We start from the raw sequence: 24,824 nt of genomic DNA on the forward strand, positions 1-24,824 counted from the left end.
CATACCAGGCCTATAAGTCGACGTTGTACTGAGTAAATTCTTTTTAGTACCGTCTGAGGTTTTATATGAGCTCTGCCCTTTGTCGACCATATAGGCATTCTTCTTATCGTCCCACTCTGCCCAGACTGGTGCAATATCTTTCGTTCAGCATATAATCGTTGGTTTATGGCTGGAGGGTGGAAAAAAACCAGAGTTATACTGAGAATTCGACCGTGTGGCTGAATCACGGGAACCTAGTCTCGCATCCATACCAGGTTCGTTTAACCACGAAAAACCTTCCATATTACCACCAGGCCACGGCTCCTGGAATTGGAGCCCGGGGGTGTAAAAGCCTTGAATTCGAATGGTTTAATAGCTGTATGATATATAGGACTTTAAGAATTTGCGCCCACGTACCACCAGTTCCAAGCTCTGGAAAAATAAAGCCCTTTTCTTCCATCAATATACGCAATAGGTAGCTGAAATTCGAATGCAACTAGGACGCTCGACGTAGTCACTTCAAGGTGCACAATTCGAAACTTAATAAACCACAGTCTCCCGGTCGTGATTTAAGAATATGGAAAATCTGTTTATTAATACTCTGTGCACCTGCTTGAGGATATCTATATGTAATCTATAAATCATGTGTCATAACTCTCCACCAATTACCGCAACAGCCACATATCAATACTGTTCTCACCACACTTCATGAACCAATCCCTACACCCATAATACACCGCTAAATCCAAACATAACAGCTTAGCACTTAACAACTAACCAGAATCAGTAGCTTTCGCCCCAATGCCTGAACACCACGATTAATCAACCCACCACTGGATCTGGACATAATATTTCGATTCGCCAATCAATTTTCTGTAGTATTTTTTGATTCAAACCTGCCCACAACTCCAGCCAAAGCACGTTTATATGCACGCAGCTTTGTTGGCGGATCTGCAGTTATAGCCAGGCCAGGAGCTAGGGCCTGAGCTCGGCCTCGAGTTGGCATCTGATTTAGAGCCCACATTGGAGTTGGGCTCAGTGCGGTAACCGATTCTTGGGCTGAGATGGGAATCAAAGATGAAGTTGGAGCTGGAGTCACATGGGTCGCGGTATTAGCTGTCGGTTCCAAATTCTCCGCTAATAATTGCTCTCGTCTGATATTTTCCATTTTGCGAGCCTCTCTGATTTCTCTCCGGCGTTTTGTATCGGCTTCTCTTGAAAGTGGAAACGAAGTCCACTCCCGCTGAAGGACTGGGAGAGACATACCAATTTGACTTTCTAGAGATTCCTCATCTCCTGGTGGTGGTGTGATGTCCTTTGAATGCATTGGACCATCTGTTGAATATGGTGATGGGCCGAACCCAACTGGTGACAACAAATCTTTGGATGATGAACTATGTACGGACAACGGGCCATCTCTGGATGGCGGTCGCGTCCCTGTACGAAGCGTATTGGAAAATAGACCGATGTTACCAGTGTTGTTCCCCTGTGTGAGCGGCATTACAGTTCTCTCTGGCCTATTGCGGCCGTATGAGGGCTGATAATATGCATTTCTAACTTGTGGCCTCATATCGGCGCCAGCAATGAAGGTGTTTGAAGCATTTGATATAGCAAGTTTTGGCTTTTGTAGCTGTCTGGTGGACGTCGGGCCAGCGGTATCGGTATACACCGGTGGAGGAATTATTCTTTCCGGCCTATTACGGCCGTAAGAAGGCTGATAATAGGCCGTAGTGACAGTGCTTTGCGTTTGAGTTTGAGCCTTTCTAACTTTTCGGTTTTCCGATGGATTTGGGGTTGCGTTAACATGGTGGGCATTGGGTTCCAAACAGACAGTAATATACCCCGGAGGGGGGATAGTTCTTTGCGGTCTATTTCGACCGTAAGAAGGCTGATAATAGGCTGTAGTGTTGTTGTGTTGTACAACAGCTTTAATACCCTTTGTAGTTTGAGACCGGAGTCTGTTCCTGCCGACTGAGTAGGAATCTATAATGCTGGTTGGCTCAGGAGTTGACGGCGGGGTAGAATAGCTCGGAGTTTGAGCCCTATCAATCATCTCGAATATGAGTAAAGTATGATTTATTCTAAAGAAAGGATTTGTTTCTGATGATTTATGATGGATCTTGATGTTGAGGCGAGGTTGTAAAGAAGTTTGAGGTTTCTACTGACTTATCGTAGTTATGGCTGACACTGAAGTACTAGTATAGTTTGAGAATTTAGGGAAACTATATGTGGAGCTAGTACATTCCAACATGAATAGATAACTTGAGTGTAGTTGACTATATTTTGAACAGGGATAAAATGGGCAAGTTCAATAGATATCAAGTGTTAAGTGCCCCGCCTTGTTGATCTAAATTACAGGGGATGCTTTCTATTCATCTCTCAAAATGATACTCACCATATATTCTAGCGTAAGATCAAGTATTTCTAAAAGCTACCTAGCTCAAAGTCAAAGGATTCCCAAAAATCAGAAGCGGCCAGGTGAGGTTGGTCAGTTTATCAAGACAAGGCGGCTCAAGTAAAGTGGACACTAGAAACGGGATGTTAGTGTAAAATTAAATTCGTAGAGGCTAAAATTGCGTAAGAGCAGATAATATCTCAGTCTACCCTGCTAGTCCCCTCCTTTCATCTTCCAGCGTTCTCTCGTTGTATCGTCTCCATCTTTCAAGGTCACGAGTGTTGCCGTTCCGCTACATATCAGATCCTATTCAGTCAAATATTTCAAGTTTCATCAGTACGGGGTTCTTCCGAAACAAACAAGCGTTGTTAGTAGACAGTTTCAATTGATCAAGAATACTCGATTGCATATATCTCAGGTTGAACAAAACCATCATGACTTCTCAAATCGATCTAATTGATCATCTATCTCTTCCAGCATACCATATACCAATAAAAAATCTCTAATTACCGCATGCGCACCTCTATCACCAGTGCAATCAACATCGCCAAACATCACTACAATCGATAGTTATCATGCCAGGCCAGGCATACCATAAGAAGTCTGCGTGTATAGATGATTCCGAGAAAGAGTCATTAGCACGCTACCGACAAGTGTCGTGCAGTTCTCTATATTCCCTTTATGATGAAAATGACGTCCCGCCTGAAATAAAAAGAATCACCTCAATGCAAAAGGCGGAGCGGTACCCTCCGAGACGTGCCCGCGCTGAGAAGAGAGTAACTGAAAGAGTTACCAAAGAATCGGAAGCTGACAGTGTTGCCTATCAAAAGAAGCTGAGGCCGAAGCTTGAACTCTCAAAGCTTGGGGCGGAAATGGACCTGGGGAGCCCTGTATCTGGCAAAGAAAGTTCCATTTACAAAGAGTTAAAGACGACCCCCCGCCCCATGAACTCCAATAAGTCTGCCCAGAAGCCCGCGGGGAATATCAGTCAACTGTTAATATTGGTGGCACAAAAAGCAGACTTCCCGCTACACAAACCACAGCAATGCCGTTTGGAATCGTTGGACCGTTTGCGGATACAACCCCGACGAATCATGGTACGTACCTCGGGACTGCACAAGCTCTTGAGTTAGCAAAAATTGAGACTGCGTCTGCTCGACCAAGGACCAAACCTCCTCATCTAATCTCGATTACTGCCCAGTCAATCATCAGGTCCCCTGATCAGAACACACCTACAGTTACATCATCCATGAATGCCGACCGTGGATCCCCCGAAATCAGAAGATCGTCTACTAGCTCACCCGTAGGTCTCTTTATGGCTTCCTTTGCTGCATCCCACGACCTAGAGTTCTCAACCCCGGCTCACCTTATCCGGGGAATATCACAGCCCTTTCCTTCTTCGGAGACTCTCGGCAACTACCCCCAGTACCCTTACAGAAAAAACTTTAACTACCTCGCCGATGGTTTCGCTGGTTCGACATACCCAGGATTCAATCTTCAGACCAGGCACTTTGAGAGCTCTACGCCAGGGAGTGACATAGTCACCTATGCAACCAACAATACCCGTGATGGCGAGGGCCGCATGGATAGGGGCCCGTACTTTCATGATGTAGCTAGGGGTATGAGACCGGGAGATATGGATCCAGTCTGGAAGGAAAAGCAGGAAGAGGTGAAGGCGAGGAAGAAGGTGATTTCTAAGAGTATAATTTCGGCGCCTATCGGGCTGGTGGAGAAGGATGAGAGAAGGGTGGTCTCGGAGGTTATCATCCCGAAGGATAGTCCTTCGAAGGGAAAGGTTTGGTCAAAGGTATTGAAGATGATGGTTTAAGGCTTTTTATTCTTGCTTCGTTTCTCCTGAGGTTTCGTAGAGTATCGTTTATTACGTCGGATACCAGCATATATCTGTTACTCGCGTTAACTCAATTTCGTCATATTTGCAACTCATCAGATATCTTTAGATATCTATTTTTCTCAGCTATCGTCAAATATTTGCTTCGCCAGACAGCATTAGCCTTCCGGTTCGTTTGATGAAATATTCATTGCGAGGTTACCGCCTTTATGAGCTCAATTTGCCAACTCACCTATGCTCAGTATGTTTCCTACCTCCTAAGATTTCCGGCTCTCTCATATTCATATCAGTCCCCGTCGATATCGCCACGGACGTCCGTCATTCATTTAACATGGAAGTACGTTTTATTGGAAATCTAAGTTGCCATTAATTTCGTGAATATTAGTAGGCGACGAAGCGAGGCGGGTAGTACACGATGTATGTATGTATATTTGAGGTGTACGTGTACGTGGATGAAGCTAAGTACATGTACATTTATATATATGCTCCGCTAAGCGTCATACAGCTGCCTTCGCCGACGAAGAAATAAAGGATAACCTTTTCAACGCGGAGACCCCAGAAATATAGCACCACATTAATGAATCGATCGATAAACCATTCAATCAGTGTAGCACTAGATCTGGTATGTGCGAGTGATATCCTATGACTCTGAGTGATCGATATCAATCGCGGAGGAATATTGGATATGGAACTTATTGGAATATATAAACACATATGTCACTGGGCTGATGATGTGTCACGGTGGCTGAACGCTATAAGGCCGGGAAGGGACCATATCAACGAAACCGTGAGAGGTGTCGTTGGAGACCTAAACCCCCTGTCTCGTGCCCAGCCCGTTTGTGATTGGCTCTTGATTACATTGCGTGGCTTCTAAACTCTAATAGAAAATCATACATCTCTTCACTAGATCGCAGTTTTTGAATCTATCATACGATATTTTGTGGAGACAACCCTGGGGGTCGGCCTAGTCGAGGCTGTTCCTAGAGGCCCCGCTAAGTCTAGAGGTTTACCTAAACCACCAATCAATTAATAAGTTTCGAATCTAATCAGAAACACTGTGCAGCTGTTTCCTTATGCATGTATATTATATACCCCACGCAGTTATTTGTTCAAATGGGTAGGTGCAATGAAATATTAGGCCCTTTGCGGATTGGCGTCGACCCTCCCATCAACCAATTATACAAGTAGAATTTGGAGCCAGCTCTGTTTGCGCAAATGGCCTAATAATTAGAGAAAAAGCGTCTCAAGCGTCTCAAGCGTCTCAAGCGTTAATTTCGAAGCGAAAAATGCAAAGCCAGATAATATACGTACGTTTTTGGCTTTGCTAATAATAAAAAACCCCTTTGCCACTCAAGCCTTGGTTTCATACATACATGGTACATACCTGTACCCATCAGGGTGTACGAGACGTAAGGCTGAAAGCCATGAGCCAAGTTCCGAGGGCAATGTACCACAGACATGTGCGGAGGGCTATCGACGGGATTGCGTAATTAAATTCGATGAGAAAGACGCCATCGATCCTCTACTAGGGCCCTGCAACTCTCGGCCAATAAAGTTAAAACTGTCGCTAAAATGACTCCACAATAGAGCGTTTAAGCTCAGTCGAACGACCTTTGGTTAAGAAAAGAATATAAGCAGATTAGCTAACGAAACTAGGATTTGAAACCCGGATATATCCTGTTGATCTTATGTCTGATCATAACTTACTTAGCAACCGGTTCTATCATATATATATTCACTTAAATATTCTTCATAAAGGAAACAAGTGAGCTCAAACGGTCCAGACCTAATATGTTCGCCCTAAAATGTTAAAGGTATCAAATAGGAGTGTGCTACCTGGAGTATGTCATGTCCATGTTGGACGATGTGCAGACAGCCTACGCAAATCATGAGCACGAGCGTACGAGTCGGCCTTTGCAGAGATCCAAGAACGTAATGAAACTAGCTCATGCGGCTGCCTGGATAATTGATGTTGCATGATTCAGCTCTAGCTCATGTGGGTTGGCTGTGGAGATCGAATAATAAGAGCCAATTACATGTTATGTATCATAGAATTGATCAGATATGTTTAGGCAAGTAGTGAAGAATACGGCTGATAGGTCTACTTGGGTTTCCCTTCCTAGTGCTAACCGCGGCCCAGCGGCCTATTTAGATAATTCGATATCATGTCGAGTTGCAATTAGCGGCGCTCCTCTAGTCATAGAGGCGCAACTCTAATATTGATCCGATGAAACAATGTATCGATCCTAACTTCATATCCACGACGACAAAAAACTTGTAATAATTGTCAGAGATCTCGAGTTCAATCACACGCGCAGCGGGAACAACCGCATACGGAGATCCTTAGTCTACAATGTCCACGCTATCAGCGACTTCAGACCGATTATAAGCGGTAAATCATCTCGGGGAATGTGCACGTGAGGCTTCAGATATTCTAGATTGGGCTTAATTAATTGTGTAGGTATGTGCCCACGAGGTATTACTCGACTAGTGCCATGGTGTTGCACGTTGGCCAACCAATTAGACCAAAGCTTTCAAGTTTGCCTCAAAACATTAACGTGTCAACAACATACTACATACACACATCATGTAGCTTCACTTGACTCCGGACTGGACGAACATACTCTATGCTAGTAGCTTTATCTCCGACGGCTTTGATCGCGGACTAGAGTATTGAGAACATAACTCACTGGCCCGATAACAAGAGGTAGGTATTCACCCTGCATGTTCGGTCGCGGTTTTCTTCATGGACCATCTAAGGTTGACATTTGCGGCCTTGATTACATGTGAAGTATCTACTTTACTAGCTACTTTACTGCAGCTGACTCGAGAGTCTAGGCGCACCTCGTGATGTTCAGCAGGGGACATCTTGTGGTCTGAGGGTAGGTAAGATGCTGAGGATGCGAATAACAGCGGGATGTGTACGCAGATCATCACGGACAGCACGAAATACATGCCACTAGTGTGTGGCCAATACCCAAAGGGGCTATCTGCGTGTGCACTATCATCTGGCCATGAGATTGACTAAATGAAGGCGTACTCTACAAGGATTATCCAGGAAAGCGGGGAAAGATGTCTGCCTACACCGCCAAGCCCACGCGGGTTCCACGCCAGGCGGCGATCAATTTTGAGGCTCTAGTATTAATTGAAAACAACACAGCGCCGACTGATGCGATCGCGCGAGTGATTAACCATGAATGGCCGAGCGATTCAAGAAATACCGCCCGGTATACTCACCGAATTTCAGAGGCCCAATCATCAATGCGGGAACAAGCACGTTTACCGATTTAGAGAAACAATTATGATTGCCCGTTTGGGGAAGATACAATAAGGCTCGCACGGTGATAAAAGGGACTGCCATGATATTAGTAGGTATTGATATCTTTATTTATAGACCTTTCCCGTAACGTTAATTAGTACATACCGCAAAATCTCAGGAATAACGAATCGAACTGGACTGGAATATTGTGCTTCGGATTGGTCAAATGCTTGTTGAGCCTCAATCCGACAGACCTAAAGAGTAATTTTTGGTCGTCTTGACCAATGGGTAAGTGGTATTCCAGCCCAGTTCGATTCGTTATTCCTGAGATTCTGCGGTATCCAACTTTGTTTATTTGTCTAAGCGCAATAGAGTAGCACGCAATCGAGGGGGATTGATCGGGACGTGACTGCATAAGGATACCTAACCCTTGCAGCTTGCAGTGTGATACATCAAATTTCTCAGGTTTACGCAGTGCAAATATTAGGTCCTGGGTGATTATTGGCCATGCTCATGTTAATTTGAGGTATTTAAAAAGTAGGTACTGTAAGCAAAATGGGTGTTATCAGCTACATGTACATGTAGCTGGTACGCTACATGTAAATACCACTCTATTCTAGGACTCTGAGCAGGTACCCTAGAGTACCTACATGAGTACATGTATGTAGGTACATTACTCTATTTAGTTCTCAGCCAACTCAGCACTCTCAACTCAACCAGCAGCACATGCTGTATCCTGTGCGAATCACAATGCAAGTGATCAGTTATTTCTTTTGGTCTGATCCTTCAAGGCAAGGCCTAAGCGACAACAGCTGAGGACGCCACTGGCACTGTCACTTAGTCTACATACATGTAGATGATAGTCTGCAAGGATTGACATCGCTAGAGTAACTCCGGAACGTTTTAATTTATCCATACGTCCACATCGAGGTCTATGTGTTAAATTAAAAGGATAAGGAGAGCACATACCTGTTTAAAGTTCTTCACAAAATCTGGAGATAGCTGAAGATCAACCTAGTCGCAGACCAGTTCGGTGCTAGGAATGGATTGCTCGAAAGAACTAAGGTCGGATATATGTTCCTTGTAGGGAAGGTCTAGCATAAGACGGCTTCGGATCTGGGCACAATATTAATGTGCGATGGATGGATTTCACACCACATCGTGAATCATTCGAATCCACCTTTACAAAGGCAATAAGTCCGGTTCCTCAATCTTATCTAAGCAGAATAAAATCCCACAGCCAGCCACTGCGGATGGAGAAGCCTAATCATGAGAAGCTGCGCCGGTATGTATACGTATACTATTCAACAGACCTTAGGCTGGACGCTAGATTTGTTACATGTAAATATTCGAAATACTGCTAGTTCATTGTTTACATGTAGTCCGTTTTAGAATCCTTTAAAAGACACTGATTGGACGGCTATTTTAAGGTCTACACTCGCAGGAGATCAGCTTATATAATGCGGTATTGCATTCTTAGATATAAGTACTGCCTCCTCGACCATGAACTCGATGTTAAGTATCCCGGTATTCCCGGGCTCTATCATGAAAATGTCTGATCGTCTGATTTACGAGTGGCCAAAGGGCGAGCGTGGTAGTAAAATAGCAGCGAGTAAAATCACCGCTAAATACATTGAAACTTGTGTCGGCGCTGATGTTGCTGATTTGGCCAAAGTAAGTACTTATTTGTTATCAAATGTCGACCCTCTCTCCCTTTATCAGAATTAGAATCTTACCTCTAGATAGATAGTTTTTAATAATCCTTCATCCCGATTCCATCAGGAATGGACTGCGGCTGTCAAGACCTGTGACCCGCTTGATAAGGGGGAAAGTCGAGATAGAAGATGGACAGAGTTTAGGATCAGGTGCGGGGCTACGCTGATTGACGCGATGATTGCGGATATTAGAAGTGACCCTACACTGTCTATGCAGTTGCACCCCAGCGACTTTGTGGATCACTGGGTTTTTTCTAAGTGGATATATGATTACTGGCTCGCGGCTAGTCGCGGGAATCTTAACTGGGCAGGGAAAGGCAAACAAACATGTAAGTTTGGCTACAGTCACTTAAGGTCGGCATAGCAATCAACTAATCTTATTCTGCAGATACACCAAAATCACCTCAAAAGATAATGGCAGCGCCTCCTCATAGTATATCATCCCGCTCAATAATGAACCTTGAACTTGAGGCTAATATTCATTCTTTAGCGAATGATTCACAATTACAAGAGTCGCCGGATCAGTCACCATCTCCAAGAAAAGTAATGAGTATCGCCGAATTAGCGTCCTAGGAGTCTCTTGGGAGGGTTTCTTAATTATTGTGCCTTTCTTTCTACGTTTTGTCTTTTTCGTATTCCCATTCATCGTTTTTTTCTCTCATGTCTGCTAATTTGGTTTCTGGGGATACATATTTACAAAAAAGCTAAATTAAAAATTTACACAAAATTGCAAATCATTCATCATGGTACCACACACCGGCTGTTGCCGTATGCATCACAAAAAATGATGCAAGATACTAAATCCGACTAAACATTCAAACAAATTCTCTCCTTCGAAATTATTTACTCAGTGGGGGGCTGGATCTTGGCGCGCGCTCAGTACATGGTGGTTACTCACATACTGCGCATGCTGCAAAAGAATATTCCTGGGCTTTGCTTCCATCAGCACAGGAATTGTCTTCTCGCTCTTAACAAGACTGTCTCAAGTGACAACAGTTATGAGACGGGGACCGCAGCTTGTCTTACCCGCTCTTCTCCCGTGGTAAACCGACTGTAGCCCGGACCAGCCCGGGTCAAGTGCCTCGACAGTGACGACGTCGACCGCATGCCCATCGTAGAGTAAGTGCGAACCCCCCCCCCTCCCCCAAAGACAACCTCGCGTAGAAAAGTGACAGCTAGGTAAGATCATCTCTGGAGTGTTTTACTGATCTTGTAAGGTCCAAAACCTCTGACTGACTTAGATCAAGGGGTCCCGAGGCCGTGGCACACTCGTGTCTGGTACGGGGCTTGGCCAAAAGCTAAGCTTTTGCTAAGAGTCAGTCAGAGGTTCAAATTTATGGAACGTGCGGGCACCTTGAATCATGAGGTGTTTTAAGTCTGTCCAAGATATTGGGCCATGTTGTGGTCTCGTTCCCAGACTTGTCGCGCTTGTGGAGATACAAAAAGGTTAAACACGGGTCTGGGCACGAGACCATGGGCCATGCTTAGCTGGATACAAAGTACATGTGTCCATCTGGTCGAAAAATCAGGTGTTTTGGCGTGTGGTGTTTGGTCAGACCAGCTATGTATCTTAGATTGGACTGGAAATAAACCGTAGGTGTATCGCTTTTCTAACATTGAAAATACACACATTCCATACTATTCTTCGGGGCAGAGTACACACCCATTCCTTTCCGTTTTTGTTTACATTCCTCATCCCGCCATACCACCCACTCCAACCTCTCCCAACACTCAGACAGCCATTGAACCTTATCTTCTCCCTATGTTCTGTCTCCCCCGCTTTCCCTTATCTCATTAACACCAGTACGACCACCATCGGCCTCATCCTCTCAACACCACCAAACGCAACGTATACTACAAAGGCTTCATAACGCCCGTCTGTCATTGGAAACCACAGACCCAAACTTCCCGACTCAAGCCTACATCTCAAGGCTCCACATCAATCTTCAAACCTCCAGCCAACCGTTGAACAAAGGGGGACCACAGAAATGACCGCCCTCATACGACCACCCAGAAGAAAGCTTCTCGGCCCAAGACCAATGCCTGGGAAGCCAGCTCCTTACTGGTCTGCGCTGCCGCTGTTCATGAGGCCCCGATGCCCTAGGCTACCAGACGCCGATAAAGACGCGATGGCTGCGCCAATGAAGTAGTCGGTTGGTTGGTTCTCTGCTATAGTACAAGCGGGGACCATAACTACGACCGAGAGCTTTCCATAGTGGTGGATATATCGGCATCGAAAACCGAAGGGAGGGAAGAAGGATAGGGAGGGGAAGAGAGAGCTGTTAACTGGTAATTTTAATAATAAAACTGTGCTTCTTTGGGGGGGCTCACTGCCTGATCCTGTGTTACAATTTTTTTATTTATGGGTTTTGCTCGTTTTGGCTGTGGGAGATATCGGTTTCATACACTTTGGATTGTGGTGCCAATCAGGCTCCATTATGGGCCGTGGGCCTGGGTTCGTGGATATATTGGATCCGCAGGGGGGGGGGGGGGGGGCATGCTTTGGGGCTCGAAGGATCACCATTATATCCACCCTTCGACCCTCCTTTGAGTCAAAGAAGACTCCTTACCGGCCTGATGGACGTTCTTATAAAAACACAACCACTCCCCAAATCGAGAAAATCTCGCGCCAGAGATTTCAAAATATCAAAAGCAGAGCAAAGAACGAAAATCGACTTTGGTGATATATCATGAAAAAAAAAATCTCAAGGGGAACCTTCTTTAGGCCGGCAAAATGTTGCTAGATTGAGAATTTTCTAAAAGTCTATATTGAGCAAAACCATCTCCACTCTAGATCTATGATGGTACTCGAGCATCAAATTCAATAAAACCAGCAATATATTGACTCACTTATTTCAATCAGACAATATGATAGAGGTAGGGGTTTCTGGGGGGTTTCTGCTACAGGATGTGCGATATTGAAAAGATAATGAGAAGAGGTAGGCAGCATATTTATTGTGCGTGTTAGGTTTATCTCCATCTGCAAGCACTATCGATCGAGTGCAGATCTAGAGTCTATGTACTACATGTAGGTAGGATCTTTTGAAATCACATAATAAACATTATTAGCCATCCACTACTGAAAAAGATGGTAAGAGAGAATTAAACAACCCCTCGCACCTGATACAATGAACGACATTATACCACACATACCTGACCTATTATCTCACCAGCCTATACCACGCCTGCATGTACGGATCCCGGCCACCAATCTTATTGGGCAACAAAAATATCGCTTAAAAGCTTGATCTTTTAGTGCCGCTCAGGGGTTTGAACTACAAGCAGTCAAAGAGGGCGAGGACAATACTAGACCACTCTCTGCTGAATTATGCATATACCACCATCACTACCACCACTCCGCGAGTCCACCTTTACCTCAGGTAACGTATAACTATGCACTCTATTCCCGCTAATTAAGGCACGAATCAGACTCGCATGAGTACGACGGCACGCAACATGCAATGTTATCCCCAGAATGCAATGTTTGCTATTCCTTTACTAGGTCTTAAGATTTTTAGTCTTCTCGAAAAAACGAAAAGGTTCGCGAACGAGTCTCCACCTGGGAGCTAGCATTGTTACAGCTAGCACGTTTGGTTTAGTTCGTATGGGCTGGCTCGCAGTATACACTACTTTGGCAATATAGCTTACGAGCAGGATATAACTATTGAATTCTACTGCGTACCAGGTACAAACAACCCTCTGACTAGCGTACGACTTTATAATTTAGAGCAATCTTTGACTCATTACTCTCAAAGTCAGCCAGGAAAATACGGCCCCCGAATACAGACAACTTACAAGCATTCATAGCTCCGCACTCCACTACCCCAGTTAGAACCACACACACCCCGTACAGCCCAGCTATCCAGCCCAAATCCGCCACTACCAGTTGACCTTCACAACCTCCCTATACCCTGTCCGTCTCTTCACCTCCTCCGCCTCCTCCACCGACACCCCCATCCTCTCACTCCTCACATGTCTCACCCTCCACCACCTATTCATTACATGCATCCGATACGACCACACCATCCCCGTCTCGCACAGCAGCAGATACGTGATCGTCTCTCCCCAGCTCGAAAAGCTCATGGGCGTTTCCTTCCCCTCCCGCTCGTAGCCCTTTGTCAGGCAGTGCCAGCACCCGAACCACATGCGCTGCATGTCGGGGTATATTCCCCGCAGCTGGCAGGCGGTGTAGCCCCGCGCGGTCACCTCCGCCTCCATTGGCTTTGCGCAGCGGACGACGTATTCGGCGCCCCAGAGGCAGCGGCAGGAGAATTGGACGAGGCGGTAGTAGCACATTATATTATGGAGGGTTTGTAGGAATTGGTTTTTGATTTTTTGGTTACGTTGGTTGTTGGTTGTTTGTTTTTTGGTGGAGAGGAAGGTAAAGAGGTTTGGGGAGGGTAGTGGAAGCGAGAGGGTGTGTGTGTTCCTTTATGACGTTCGTGTGTTGAAGAATATCTTGCAAGAATGAGATTAGTGAGATATATATAGTATCAGAACTCTGGCATCTTCCAGGGGATATCTAGCTATATAGCGCTTTCCCGATTCTGTTCCAGCTCGCAACTGATCTTATAAACTAGAGTCGATAATGTGAATCACCCAGGCCGAGGATAGTGATTCAAGATTTAGAAAAATATAATGGCACATTCGTGTACGTGCAGCAAAAGAGAAAAGATCTTCTGATTGCACAAGCAAACACCCAAATCACGGAGAATCACTCGCTTACCAATCACGAAATCTGAATCAACAAGTCGTGCAAAACCCCATTGGGGTGTAAGAAAGCAGTCAGTGTATTCTGAATACACAAACAAAAAGCGAAATCACACCAAATCACTCGCTTTACCAACCTCCATGCAGCACAAAAGCCAAACCGACAAGCCGTGTAAACCTAGCGTAAGCTCTAGCACCCCCATACCACCGTTATTTTTCTTTTCTTCCATTTGAAAAAAGAAGCCGCCATCCTTTTAATCCCCCATAAAGCGCTCTATACCGCCACAACCTGCCCTTACGCGCGCAGAAAAGCCATCATCACCAGCGCAATCACTAGCATCACTACCGACCTGAATAGCACATCCCTAATCACAAGCCACAGTACGATCTCTGGAAACCCTCCTACTGCAAGTCATGGGCCCAGCAGCCTCGGCATTGCCCTCCGAACGCGGCGGTACCCAAGTACGGCCCACCTCTCGGGAGCTCTCATCCAGCGTGCGCCTGTAGTGTCGCCGTTGATCCAGGTTGCATATCTGGTTCTCATTGTGGTTGCTGATGGCATTGTAGTTGTTGATTGTAGTGGTGATTTGGGAATTCGGAGTTCGGAGGTATATCGAGAGGGGGGCGTTATATAGATGAGGTGTAGATGACGTTGAGATGTGATGGTCTTGGTGGGTTGAAAAGGGAGGGTTGAAGGTTTGATGTTGAATGTTGTTGTAGTGATGGAGTGTGGATATACGTATATCGGTGGTTGATGACACTTTCAAGTACCCGACTCTGTACTAGCTAGACGGAGACGTTTCTGGGTTCTCTACTTCTTTCCCACGACCTGGATGACGGATCCTCAACCCTCAACCTGCCGCACGCACACCAACATTCACGAGACCTTACAATTTAAAAAGCCACTTTCATGGGGAAAGACGGGGGTAAATACCCAGCCACAAATAGCACCGACGACAGAGCCAATGCTCACTCGCACAATGATAAGTCCTGAATTCTTTTTGGCAAGGTCTATCACCAGGTCTATCTAGGGAGCGAAATATTAAGATCAACTCTCGAACTTTGGGCAGCTTAAGGCTGACATTAGCTCATACTGAACTACTTTGAAATCCTTTTCGAGTTTACACACGGCAGACAAAGTCTCATGTTCGGATTTTGGGGGGAATGAAACGCATCAATTTCTCGCTGTGGGGACGGTATCCGGGAAAGCTTAAACATAGGTACATGCTATCCGGCTCTTCCGGACTCCGGAATTACAATATTACACTTTGTAACGGGTGCTGTTAGTAGATATAGAAGGTGGGATATCAATATTATAATTGGGGTGAGCTGACCTTGGCATATGGTACGGTAAACTCCACTTATATGTACTTGGTTAGTTAAGTAAGCTAATATTTTATTGGGGGTTGGTTGTTTCCTGCTTAATACCAAGTACTGATCAATTCACTTATCAAACTCCAGACCCGAAAGCCCTCTGTGGTGATAGACACACACTGGAATGACTAGGCTTTAATTGATGCCTTTTCCATACATATCAAAGTACTGTAGAGATCACATATTTACCGACGCGTTTTCTTTCGTAGAGAGTTAGGTAGGGCACAGTCGTTCATTAGCCGGTACTGACGGACTCTAGATGCTAGTGGACACTGGGCCGCGCCACCCGACCCCACAAAGAGAAAAGCAGAACAGCCAGGCTTTTTCTCAGGCTTAGGCTCCCTGTCAGCCAACACAGCACCCCGATCCCAATAAAGATCTGGGCTAACGAGATAATCGCCCCCCGAGAATGATCTGTTGATAGGCGGAGTTTGCGTTATAACGTTAACTGAGTGCGCATGCACACGCACACCATCGATGATGGTTAAGTCGCTTCCACCACCTCCCTCCAGAAACACATACCTTCGTTTGGTAGGCCCCCTCGGTACTTGTAGGCTCGAGGTTTAAGTTTGCAGCCTTGTCATTAGAGAAGGCTAGTCCAGTTTTGTATGACACGTACTCCACATGTAATCACAAAGGTCGAGCCTGTAGTGCCAAGATGATGTCTTCAAAGGTCGAGCCTGCGACACTGGCTGGCCAATCACAAGAGATTGGTGTGTCTTGGCATGGCTCTAGTACGTATACGTATGTAGAACAAGTAACAGCAACAACAATATCGATATCTCGTGTAGGTTTCTATAAGGAAACAGCACTCATGGGTTCTTAGACTAGTCCAATTATGTCGTTAGCCCGACGGGGATAACTACATGTACATGTACATGTAATTAACTAATATATGCAATTAACATTATTTTCACATAGTTAACGTTTTGGACTGCTTCACTGATTCAATAATCATTGACGTAAGATGTAGCTTAGTAAATATTTATGGGGAGCAGGTAAAAGTAAGCTTGAAGGTAAGTACATGTAGTGAATATGTGTTCTCAACTAAAAGCTACTGCTGTGGATGTTATCACTACTGCATGTATACGTACAGCTTGCCTGTAGGCTTCACACATATAGCTAGAGTAGAGATCACTAGATGTGCCTGTTAAGTACTTAATTATAAGCTCAGATGAATGTATCCATATATATACTACGTAGTAAATACTTGAAGGTACTGCTTAGGTCTTGGCGTATACTACGGAGGAGTATATATTCAAAGTCGCCCCCCCCATCAATTTTGAGAGCCTTTTCGATATTTTGCTCCCCTATATCGCTCTACTAACAAACCAAAAAAGCATCTAACCTATAATATACGCATTATTCAGAAAACCCTAGCAGTCATGTCTCAGCAGCCGAATGATTGTAGTTTTGATGATCACCTGCATCATGCAAGGTGATTACTTTTTTTTTTGACGCTAACAAAGGGCGACCAATCATTGAAGAATAGACCTTGATCGCTTCATGATATGCCTCCTTGGACCTCCGGAAGATCATCTGATCCGACAAGCAACTAATGATATTATTCGTGCACATGGTCAAGAATTTCCCCTTCCTCTATCTCCCATCACACTTGGACCACCATCCCCTGCCGCAGATCCTACAGCAGTCCTAGCTCTGGACGTGCCTGCGGCTGTTCCTGTAGCCACCCATCCAGCCGAAGAACCCAACCGCTGTTGTCCACCTCCAGGCCGCTGTGCCGGAAATTTTAAGTATGTCCTTACAGACTCTTCCTATTACTATCGAGATAAACATCTAATGCTCCCGCTCAGCGGCCCTCACGAATGTATTTGGAGCGGCAGAAAGCTCACCATATTATGCACCACGTGCGGTAAAGTTTTCCCACGCAAGAGTGACTTCAACCGTCACTACAAAAACCTCCATGATAAGACCTTGTACCACTGTCCGTTCCCGGGCTGCAGCAGCGTCTTCGCTCGCCGCGACAACATTATACCTCACCGCAGGAGCGCTCACGGAGAGATCATTGAAGTCAGAAAGGCAGCACCGCCTGGCAGCAGAGTCAGAGCCCGCGCTCGGGCTGCGGAAAATAATAGAGACGGCGCCCAGAATGGGAACATGGACGTTGCCGTTGCTGAGTAGTTAGACAGCATTGGAGGTCGAGACATTCCTGCCCAGGAGTAGCGCGTTGTTTTGAGGAGGCGAGCTAGGAGGATATGAGTGGCACTTTCGTTTTTTCTTTTTGTATTGAAGTGGGGGATTGGGTATGGGGTTGCATTGGAATGTCTTTCTCATTCGTTTCTCTTTCTTTTGTTTTTGTTTTTGGCCACCTTGGCAGGTGTTGTTCCTATGTAATATTGAATTTGAAATTTTTTGTGGCATCTGTTCCGATCTGCGTGCTTTGGTTTCGGGATTGGTCCTACGTTGTCTATATATCCTTCTTGCAATAGGGCTTTGGTGGTGAGTTTGTAGAAGGTTGGTAAATGTCGTGAAGGGCTGGACAGTCGTACGAACATGCGGTCAAGTCTACATGTAGCGAACATACGTGACTTCTCCCCTCTATCTTAGGAGCATTTGAATGCCCGAATATATTGTTTCCGAACTATACCCTCGGACAACAATTTTGATACCGGTATCATTTTCCACGTGATGTCAGGACTTGATTTTCGATTCGCTCTCCGGCAGCGTTCATGCGATCATCCATTACAACATGCACAAGCATGCCAGTACGCCTGAATTTAATCATTTAGGAAAGTTTATCGATACTCCAGCAATACAGAAAGGGCCTGCGTAGGTATACTACTCGGTAGTGATTATTCCTTAACTTTGGCCCTCTGAGCCTGGGATTGGCTCCTTCGAGATGGCTCACCAAAGAAATCAAGACCTGCACCAGTTTTATTGCAATTGCGATATGGGCTTTTTTTTCCCCTGCAGCTGTGATTTTTTGCTTAACGGGATTTTGTGTTTACGTAGATGTATGGAGTGCCAAGGGCTGTTCTCGCAGCTGTTTGAAAGAAACTGCGTAATACATAGCTCTGGATCGACACATCCCCGCAATATAGGTGTGCTATCCAATCAGTGACGAGTGATAGTTCATGAAGTGCTGAGTCCACTGTATCTTGCCAAGATTTTTGTAGAACCTCATGCCAAGGAATCTCGATCCTGACACTCTGCATGCCATGATCAAACTCCATGCATGCCCTCAGGCTCCAGAATGACCGTGGCTTGGTTTCAGTTCATGTATGTCAGTAAAGTGTAGTTATTGTGAAATAACGATCTGTGATTGCTGGCCGAGGGCCACCAGTACTCGCGACCAGCAACAAGAACCCGAAAATGCACGTCCTAATCTGCAATTTCCATTGGAGTAGAGGTCAAAAATACACCAAAGACTTGCAGCTGCATATTCGGGTTCTTGTTGCTGGTCGCGAGTAAGTACACTGTGCTTCTAGCGTAAAGTGTCACATGTCTCGCGTGGGTACTCTACATAGGGACTCTATGTAGAGTACGAGCCTTGATCACTGCATGTGGGTACTCTCTGTAGAAAAAGAAACATTTCTTCTCACGAATCAGGTACAGATTTGACAAGAGACGAGAAGAGACGAAAAGCACCAATTAACAGACAGTACTATATACTGCAAGTTCACTACGATATTTTCGCTGGCAATACAGAATTTGTACGGTACGCGGTGTTCTTGTAATTGTTGAGGTAGCGATTTCACTCCCTTTTTTTTGTACTATGGGTACTTGCAGGTATGAAGGGGTGATGGTGAAAAGATACAGAGAATGGTATCTATATATTGATATTAGGAGGAGGACTATGTCTGCATTAATACTCTGCGTGCGCGTTCCTGATCATGAATGATGCGACAGCGATGTCCGCCTCGCAGGGGTAAGTACATGTAGTCTAGATAGACATCTCTACATCGAAGGAGAGCCCCGGATGAGAAAATATAAAGAGCCAGCTACCCCCCGTCCCACTTCACAGCTTTTTCCCCATCTTCTACACCGAACCTCTGCTCCTTTACTTGACGCCCTACTCCAACAACCAATCCAATCTTTGAATTATATCTGATACGTCACTGACTTTGCAATTTGCCCGACATGTCTCAAAACCAATCCGACCCATGCATCTGCAGAGACATACAGCTGCAGGACGGGTGAGTAATTTTTTTTGACGCTAATGCATACCTTCAGGGTCAGTAACTACCACCACACCGCGGCAATTTATAATACGTGCACACGCGGTTGCTATGACCGCCTCTGGGATATTGATGGTGAACACCAAAAGATCGAGGGATGGCCCTTTGTTTCTACTGGTGAAATTCGCCGATATTACGCCAACCGCGATGCGGCCTCCCTGAATCTGGATAAAGCCAATAGTATGGAAGAGACACCGATTCTTATGACCGACTCGGCCCTGGATATATATGGCGACCGCTACACATGGAGATATCCTCCTATCAAGCGGAACCCATTGTGTACAAAGGGTGCTAAAATTAGATTCCCCGATCCTGGATATGGTGGTGTTGGTAAGTGCACTCTCGGATCGTCTTCTAAAAAGTAAGTTCCTGTACTTCTCCCCGAACTGGTCATCCCACAAAATCTAATTAACTCCTAACAGCATGCCCCACTGCTGCGATGAGACTGGTAAAGTCACATGTAAAAAACACTTAGCGTGTAACTTTACATGCTCTACTCGAGAAGAACTCGAGGACCACTTCAAAACCTATAGATATTGTTGTCCGGTACTAGGCTGTAAACGATTTGGGGAGGAGAAAGGCTTCCCCCGCAAAGACAACCTCACCCAGCATATCCGGAAAGTTCACAAAAGATTCATCCCCCGCGTTGCAACCCGGTTCGCCAAAGGAGGAGGGGTTTCCCGTACCGTCATCGACAAGCTCCCACAAGATCCACGCCTAGGAACATTCGAACTGGCGGAAGCTCCCTCTGAAGCTGTTGGTAGCGACGTTACATCTGCCGAGGAAGGCGAACACATGTATTCCGGCGGGGAGAGTTCTTTTATGTTCAAGAAGGTTCAAGAAGGTTCAAGAAGACTATGAACATGGTCAGGCAGAGTAGGATTTCGGTAGGCAGAGACATGTTTCGATATAGCACTCGTCCCCCATGCCTTACGTTGTTCTTGTGTCGGTTTTCTTTCTTTCCTTATCACGCTCTCTCTACTCGTTCATTCATCAGGGTCACGTACATCTTTGTTTTAGGTATGCCTGTGGAAGTTTGGTCGCGTTGGTATCTGACGACTCCATGACTGTACGAGTACTGTTTTTCTTTGTTCAAGTCGCTCCTTCTTCTTCTTTCCCTTTGTTGATCAATAAAACTTTTAAAAACCCCCAATTGTCAACTTGACCACTTGTACTGTGACTAGGTTGAAAAGGACGGAGCTATCCGGTGTCCTTATACGTGGCTTGGAAGTGTGCACATGGCCGAGCCTGTATAGTTCAGCGAAGACATTGCTGGTTGTTACGGATGGCTCCCGCTTGCCAAGCCACAGGCCAGTTCGAGTGATAATTCATGAGTATTATTATTGATCAATTGTTGTTTGATAATGTATTGTAGGGTTATAAAATTAACCGATCACTCACGACTACATCAAACCCAACCTCGGGTGAATAATTCAACTAGGAGAGCAATTGAGTAATTCTTGCCCTCATAAATGGAGTTAGATGCTTGCCAGGAATAGGCTTATCTTTTTGACCTTGAAGGTCCGGTCTCGATGTGATATTTCTTCGCAGGACAGTTGTGATTGCCATGAGTCTTACGAGGGTGCTAGTGATCGGTTAATTTAATTTATAAGTCTACAATACTTGTATGTGTATTCATTAATTGTAAGGGAAAGGTCTAAAATGACACAGATTTCAGTGCTGATCTGTAATAACACATGATTGCAAAAATGCCACACAGTTCGCTATGATCCAAAATGGGATGTATACTCGACCTCACCGATTACCCCTTCCTCGCAGCCCAGAGAAATTAAAAAAAAATCATAATTTTTATATCGCTGCAAAAAAAAAAAAAAAAAAAAAAAAAAAAAAAGAACAAAAGATACTGCATCGACTTATTTGTGATAAGTGTTCGATACTACCCCCACCCCCGGTTTGAACTCAAGGCCTTGTTGTCCAAACACACGGTGTCTAACCCGACGAGCAGTCTAGCCACATAACCATCAGACCACTCGCTAATGGTGGATGCTGCGCTGCGGGTACGTGATACTTGAGCTAGCTTGGCGGTGTGCCAAGATGAAACAGGACCCCTAACCCTCCATAAAAGTACTATGAAGGACATGTGTTCGGTCTGTAGCTGCTTAATCGGATCATATCGAGTTGTGTCATCTTGCATCATGTGTTATTGTAGAGCACGTCTACCGAAAAAACTGTGTCACCCCAGACCTTTCCCGTTAACTGTATTGATCAATTGCTATATTAATTCACTATGTGCATATGCGCATGCAATCCGGAAGCAAGAAACGCCACTCACTCCCAGGATCCTCAGGTTCACGATAAGAGCCCGACCCAAAAACGCAAGCTACAAGCTTTAATACCCATATAAATATCCCCCCACATATATATCCGTCGCTCAGAAAAACTCAATTCATCGTCAGAGTAATGCATATTAGAGGCCCTGTCGATCCTTCCCCGATTCTACTTTCGAACGGCCTGTCCGCAGATCTAGATCAATATCTGTTATATTGAGTCTGCACCATCCCTGACTGCAGTAGATTTTCATGTACCAAAGCGCCGGAATGCACAATGGCCACAAGAATAGCTCTTCACAAAGATCACCCACTTGATCAGACCATATATACCGCAGATACCTACATGTAGATATTCTAAATTCCATTTCGGCTGCGCCCCGCTACCCACATCAGAATCGAACCACAATACCCACAACACAGCACAAGCACATTGAGGATTAATTAGCCCGCCTATCCATATATAACCATCAAAACACACACTCAAGCCCTTCGTTTCCTACAACGCTGTATATATATAGATATCAGGTGTGTATGTATGTGCAGCTAGCTAGCTAGCTGGAGTTGGTATTTCGATGTGGATAGTTATATACAGCTGGCCCATGCATATCAAACGCCGTAACGCAAGGGGAAGAAAAGATAGAGAAGCGGGGAGGGGGTGATAGACAAACAAGATGTAAAAAATGAAAATGGGTAACAGGTAGGGCGAATCACAGCTCTTGGGCTGTGGTATTGGTGGCACGTGGAAAACAAAATCCCCCGCGCGCATAATGATGTAGATACACCCCATCTCAGACCAAGCAGACCAAAATATCACGGCCAAAACACCAGTCAAAAAGCCTAATAGCGGGGGGATAAGAAAACGATGGTAAATGAGATAAAAAAAAAGAAACAAAAAGATATATCAACCCACTCACAACGCACTAAACCATATCAGCCAGCACTGTAGCCTCATTACCCCCTCTTCCTCCTCCCCCCTTCCACCCTCCACACCCTAACACCCACCACTCAGAGCCCTCCTCCCCTTCCCCCTCCCCCCCGTCCCAAACCCACACCCCAACCCCAACCCCACCCCCACCCTCCCCAACTCCCCCTGCCACGACCTCTTCCTCCCCGCCGGCCCCCCCCGCACCTGCCCCACCATCCCCGGCACCCTCTCCCTCGCGCCCGGCAGCGGCGGCAGCAGCGGCGTCCTATCCACACCCCCACCTCCCGGAAGCATGCGCTCACCCCCTGGCAGCGGCGGCAGCGGGCGCATATCCGTGATGGCCCGCGCCAGGACTGATCCAGACGGCAGCGGCGGCAGCGGGCGCTCGGTGGTTGGGAATGCGGCTGAGAGCGGGGAGGGCGGGTCTTCGGGTGATGGTGGAAGAGCGCCGTTGGGGCCGGGGACGAGCGGGGCGCCCCATTGCGTGGGGAGGGAGGGCAGGTCTTTGTCTGCTGCGGGGGGTGGGGTGGGTGGGAGGGGTGGCTGTGGGCCGCGGACGTAGGGTGGGGGGAGGATGGAGAGGCGGGTGGGGTAGGCGGGGGGGTTTGCGTCGTCGCTGTCGTTGTCGTTGTCGATGTTGGGATTGTGGTCGCGGGGTGGGGGGATGGGGCGGTAGGAGGGGGGCGGGGAGAGAGGGGGGGTGGCATGGTGGTTTGAGGTGGGGGTGGTTTGGTTTTGTGAGGATTGTAGTTTTTATTCGTAGAGATTGTGATTGTGATTGTGATTGTGATTCGTGGAGATTGTAGTTTGTGGAGAGTGTGATTCGTAGAGGCGTTAGGTGGAGGATTGCTGATTTGCCAATGGTCTGTGTGGTCTGTGTGGTCTGTGTGGTCTGTGTGGTCTGTGTGGACCTTGTAGAGATTGATCAAGCCCTGACGACACCAGCTCGAGTGCAATGTATGGCAGGTACACGATATTTGAGGCGAATCGTTGTGGTTGGTGATAATCGTGATAATGATGATGGTGTTGATGTCTCCCGCTGCAAAAGCAAAAGAGAGAAGCCTCAGGAGAAGAAGACGGCGCGTTTATTGGCCATCCCAGCAGGACTTTCCCTCGTCAATTTCTTGGAAACAAGCTGTCGTCGCGGGGGGCCGAGTGACGACTTGTGGACCCCTGTATGTAGCCCGGTCCTCTTCCCTTCCTCCCTCCCTCCCTCGTAGAGGATTGACAGGGGAGGGAGGGTGGGTGGGTGGGTGTGCGGCGTGGGTCAGCTCAGCCTGGCTGCGAGTGGGCGAGTTGCCTTATATATCATGATCAGAGCTAGATAGGTAGGTGAAGAGCACTGGAGTTATAGCAGCGATCTCCGGTGGGTATACTGCTGCAAGATATCTGGATGTCTATTTCGTGCATGGTATCGTCGATGCTGGTCATGCATGATTCCGATCCTCGTATGTACCTGCATGAGCTAGCCAGACGAACCACGAGTGACATACCATGAAGAACACCCCATCACTCACCCCTATTCTATTCCCATCTGCAGATGTCGCGAGACCGCCTTCCCTCCCTCCCTCCCTGCCAGAATCGGGGATGTCCTTTAATCTCAACCCGTAACACCACAACGCTCCAGAACAACCCCGATCACGTGTCCGCCTATATGCCCCATATTTCTACGTATGTACAGGGGTTGTTTCGTCCCCTTGCACACATCTCACCCTGGTCCCCCCCACGTTGTGCCATCGGCTTTCGAGAATTCGAAATCGTGCTTGCAGTTGTCGAGAATCTTGTTTTGTCGTGTGTGTGTGTGTGCGACGTCGACGTCTTGCTCACCGGGGCGATCTTTTGTATTAACGCCGCAGCGCAGTACTCGGTGTGTGTATATTTAGCTCCTTACCCTTGCGTTAACTGGGGCCGGGGTAAAAAACGCGACCGTTGAGAATGTCAACGTCGACACGTATCTAAAGAGATGCGTGTCATACCGACCGAGCGATCTGATCTGCAGGGCCTTAAAAAAATAAAAAAGCTTGTACGGTAGATGTAGATACCGCCAAAACTCGAAAAGTTGGCTATCTCCGGCCAGGGATTATCAGTCGAGTGATTGGTTGAATGGCATCGATCTGCATCAGAAGTT

The 24,824-nt window shown here is 46.3% G+C and overlaps 8 protein-coding genes across 8 annotated transcripts; 6 read left to right on the forward strand and 2 right to left on the reverse strand.

Moving 5' to 3' along the window:
• Nucleotides 1-738: 738 nt before the first annotated feature.
• On the reverse strand, nt 739-2,032 carry LAJ45_08428 (uncharacterized protein; the record flags this gene model as incomplete). Its single annotated transcript, XM_046117978.1, has 4 exons — nt 739-752; nt 811-818; nt 876-1,068; nt 1,246-2,032. The coding sequence occupies 4 exons, from the start codon at nt 2,030-2,032 to the stop codon at nt 739-741; spliced, it is 1,002 nt and encodes a 333-aa protein (XP_045968904.1).
• A 1,591-nt stretch (nt 2,033-3,623) lies between these two features.
• On the forward strand, nt 3,624-4,202 carry LAJ45_08429 (uncharacterized protein; the record flags this gene model as incomplete). The annotated part of the gene is made up of 2 exons (XM_046117979.1): nt 3,624-3,677; nt 3,762-4,202. The coding sequence occupies 2 exons, from the start codon at nt 3,624-3,626 to the stop codon at nt 4,200-4,202; spliced, it is 495 nt and encodes a 164-aa protein (XP_045968905.1).
• Nucleotides 4,203-8,751: 4,549 nt separating this feature from the next.
• On the forward strand, nt 8,752-9,770 carry LAJ45_08430 (uncharacterized protein; the record flags this gene model as incomplete). Its single annotated transcript, XM_046117980.1, has 8 exons — nt 8,752-8,767; nt 8,913-8,947; nt 9,067-9,156; nt 9,229-9,347; nt 9,415-9,432; nt 9,486-9,526; nt 9,586-9,630; nt 9,688-9,770. 8 exons carry the CDS (start codon nt 8,752-8,754, stop codon nt 9,768-9,770), a joined length of 447 nt encoding a protein of 148 aa, XP_045968906.1.
• A 2,907-nt stretch (nt 9,771-12,677) lies between these two features.
• Nucleotides 12,678-13,029, forward strand: LAJ45_08431 (uncharacterized protein; the record flags this gene model as incomplete). Its single annotated transcript, XM_046117981.1, has 3 exons — nt 12,678-12,736; nt 12,797-12,882; nt 12,953-13,029. The coding sequence occupies 3 exons, from the start codon at nt 12,678-12,680 to the stop codon at nt 13,027-13,029; spliced, it is 222 nt and encodes a 73-aa protein (XP_045968907.1).
• A 47-nt stretch (nt 13,030-13,076) lies between these two features.
• On the reverse strand, nt 13,077-13,493 carry LAJ45_08432 (uncharacterized protein; the record flags this gene model as incomplete). The annotated part of the gene is made up of 1 exon (XM_046117982.1): nt 13,077-13,493. One exon carries the CDS (start codon nt 13,491-13,493, stop codon nt 13,077-13,079), a length of 417 nt encoding a protein of 138 aa, XP_045968908.1.
• Nucleotides 13,494-16,787: 3,294 nt separating this feature from the next.
• LAJ45_08433 (uncharacterized protein) lies at nt 16,788-17,423 on the forward strand (the record flags this gene model as incomplete). Its single annotated transcript, XM_046117983.1, has 2 exons — nt 16,788-17,035; nt 17,096-17,423. The coding sequence occupies 2 exons, from the start codon at nt 16,788-16,790 to the stop codon at nt 17,421-17,423; spliced, it is 576 nt and encodes a 191-aa protein (XP_045968909.1).
• Nucleotides 17,424-19,461: 2,038 nt separating this feature from the next.
• On the forward strand, nt 19,462-20,341 carry LAJ45_08434 (uncharacterized protein; the record flags this gene model as incomplete). The annotated part of the gene is made up of 2 exons (XM_046117984.1): nt 19,462-19,841; nt 19,903-20,341. 2 exons carry the CDS (start codon nt 19,462-19,464, stop codon nt 20,339-20,341), a joined length of 819 nt encoding a protein of 272 aa, XP_045968910.1.
• A 2,110-nt stretch (nt 20,342-22,451) lies between these two features.
• On the forward strand, nt 22,452-23,258 carry LAJ45_08435 (uncharacterized protein; the record flags this gene model as incomplete). Its single annotated transcript, XM_046117985.1, has 2 exons — nt 22,452-22,468; nt 22,781-23,258. The coding sequence occupies 2 exons, from the start codon at nt 22,452-22,454 to the stop codon at nt 23,256-23,258; spliced, it is 495 nt and encodes a 164-aa protein (XP_045968911.1).
• Between the last annotated feature and the right edge of the window lie 1,566 nt (nt 23,259-24,824).

The sequence above is a fragment of the Morchella importuna genome (assembly GCF_003444635.1).
Source record: "Morchella importuna strain M04M26 chromosome Unknown Morimp01GS029, whole genome shotgun sequence".
NCBI classification, from domain to species: Eukaryota; Fungi; Ascomycota; class Pezizomycetes; order Pezizales; family Morchellaceae; genus Morchella; species Morchella importuna.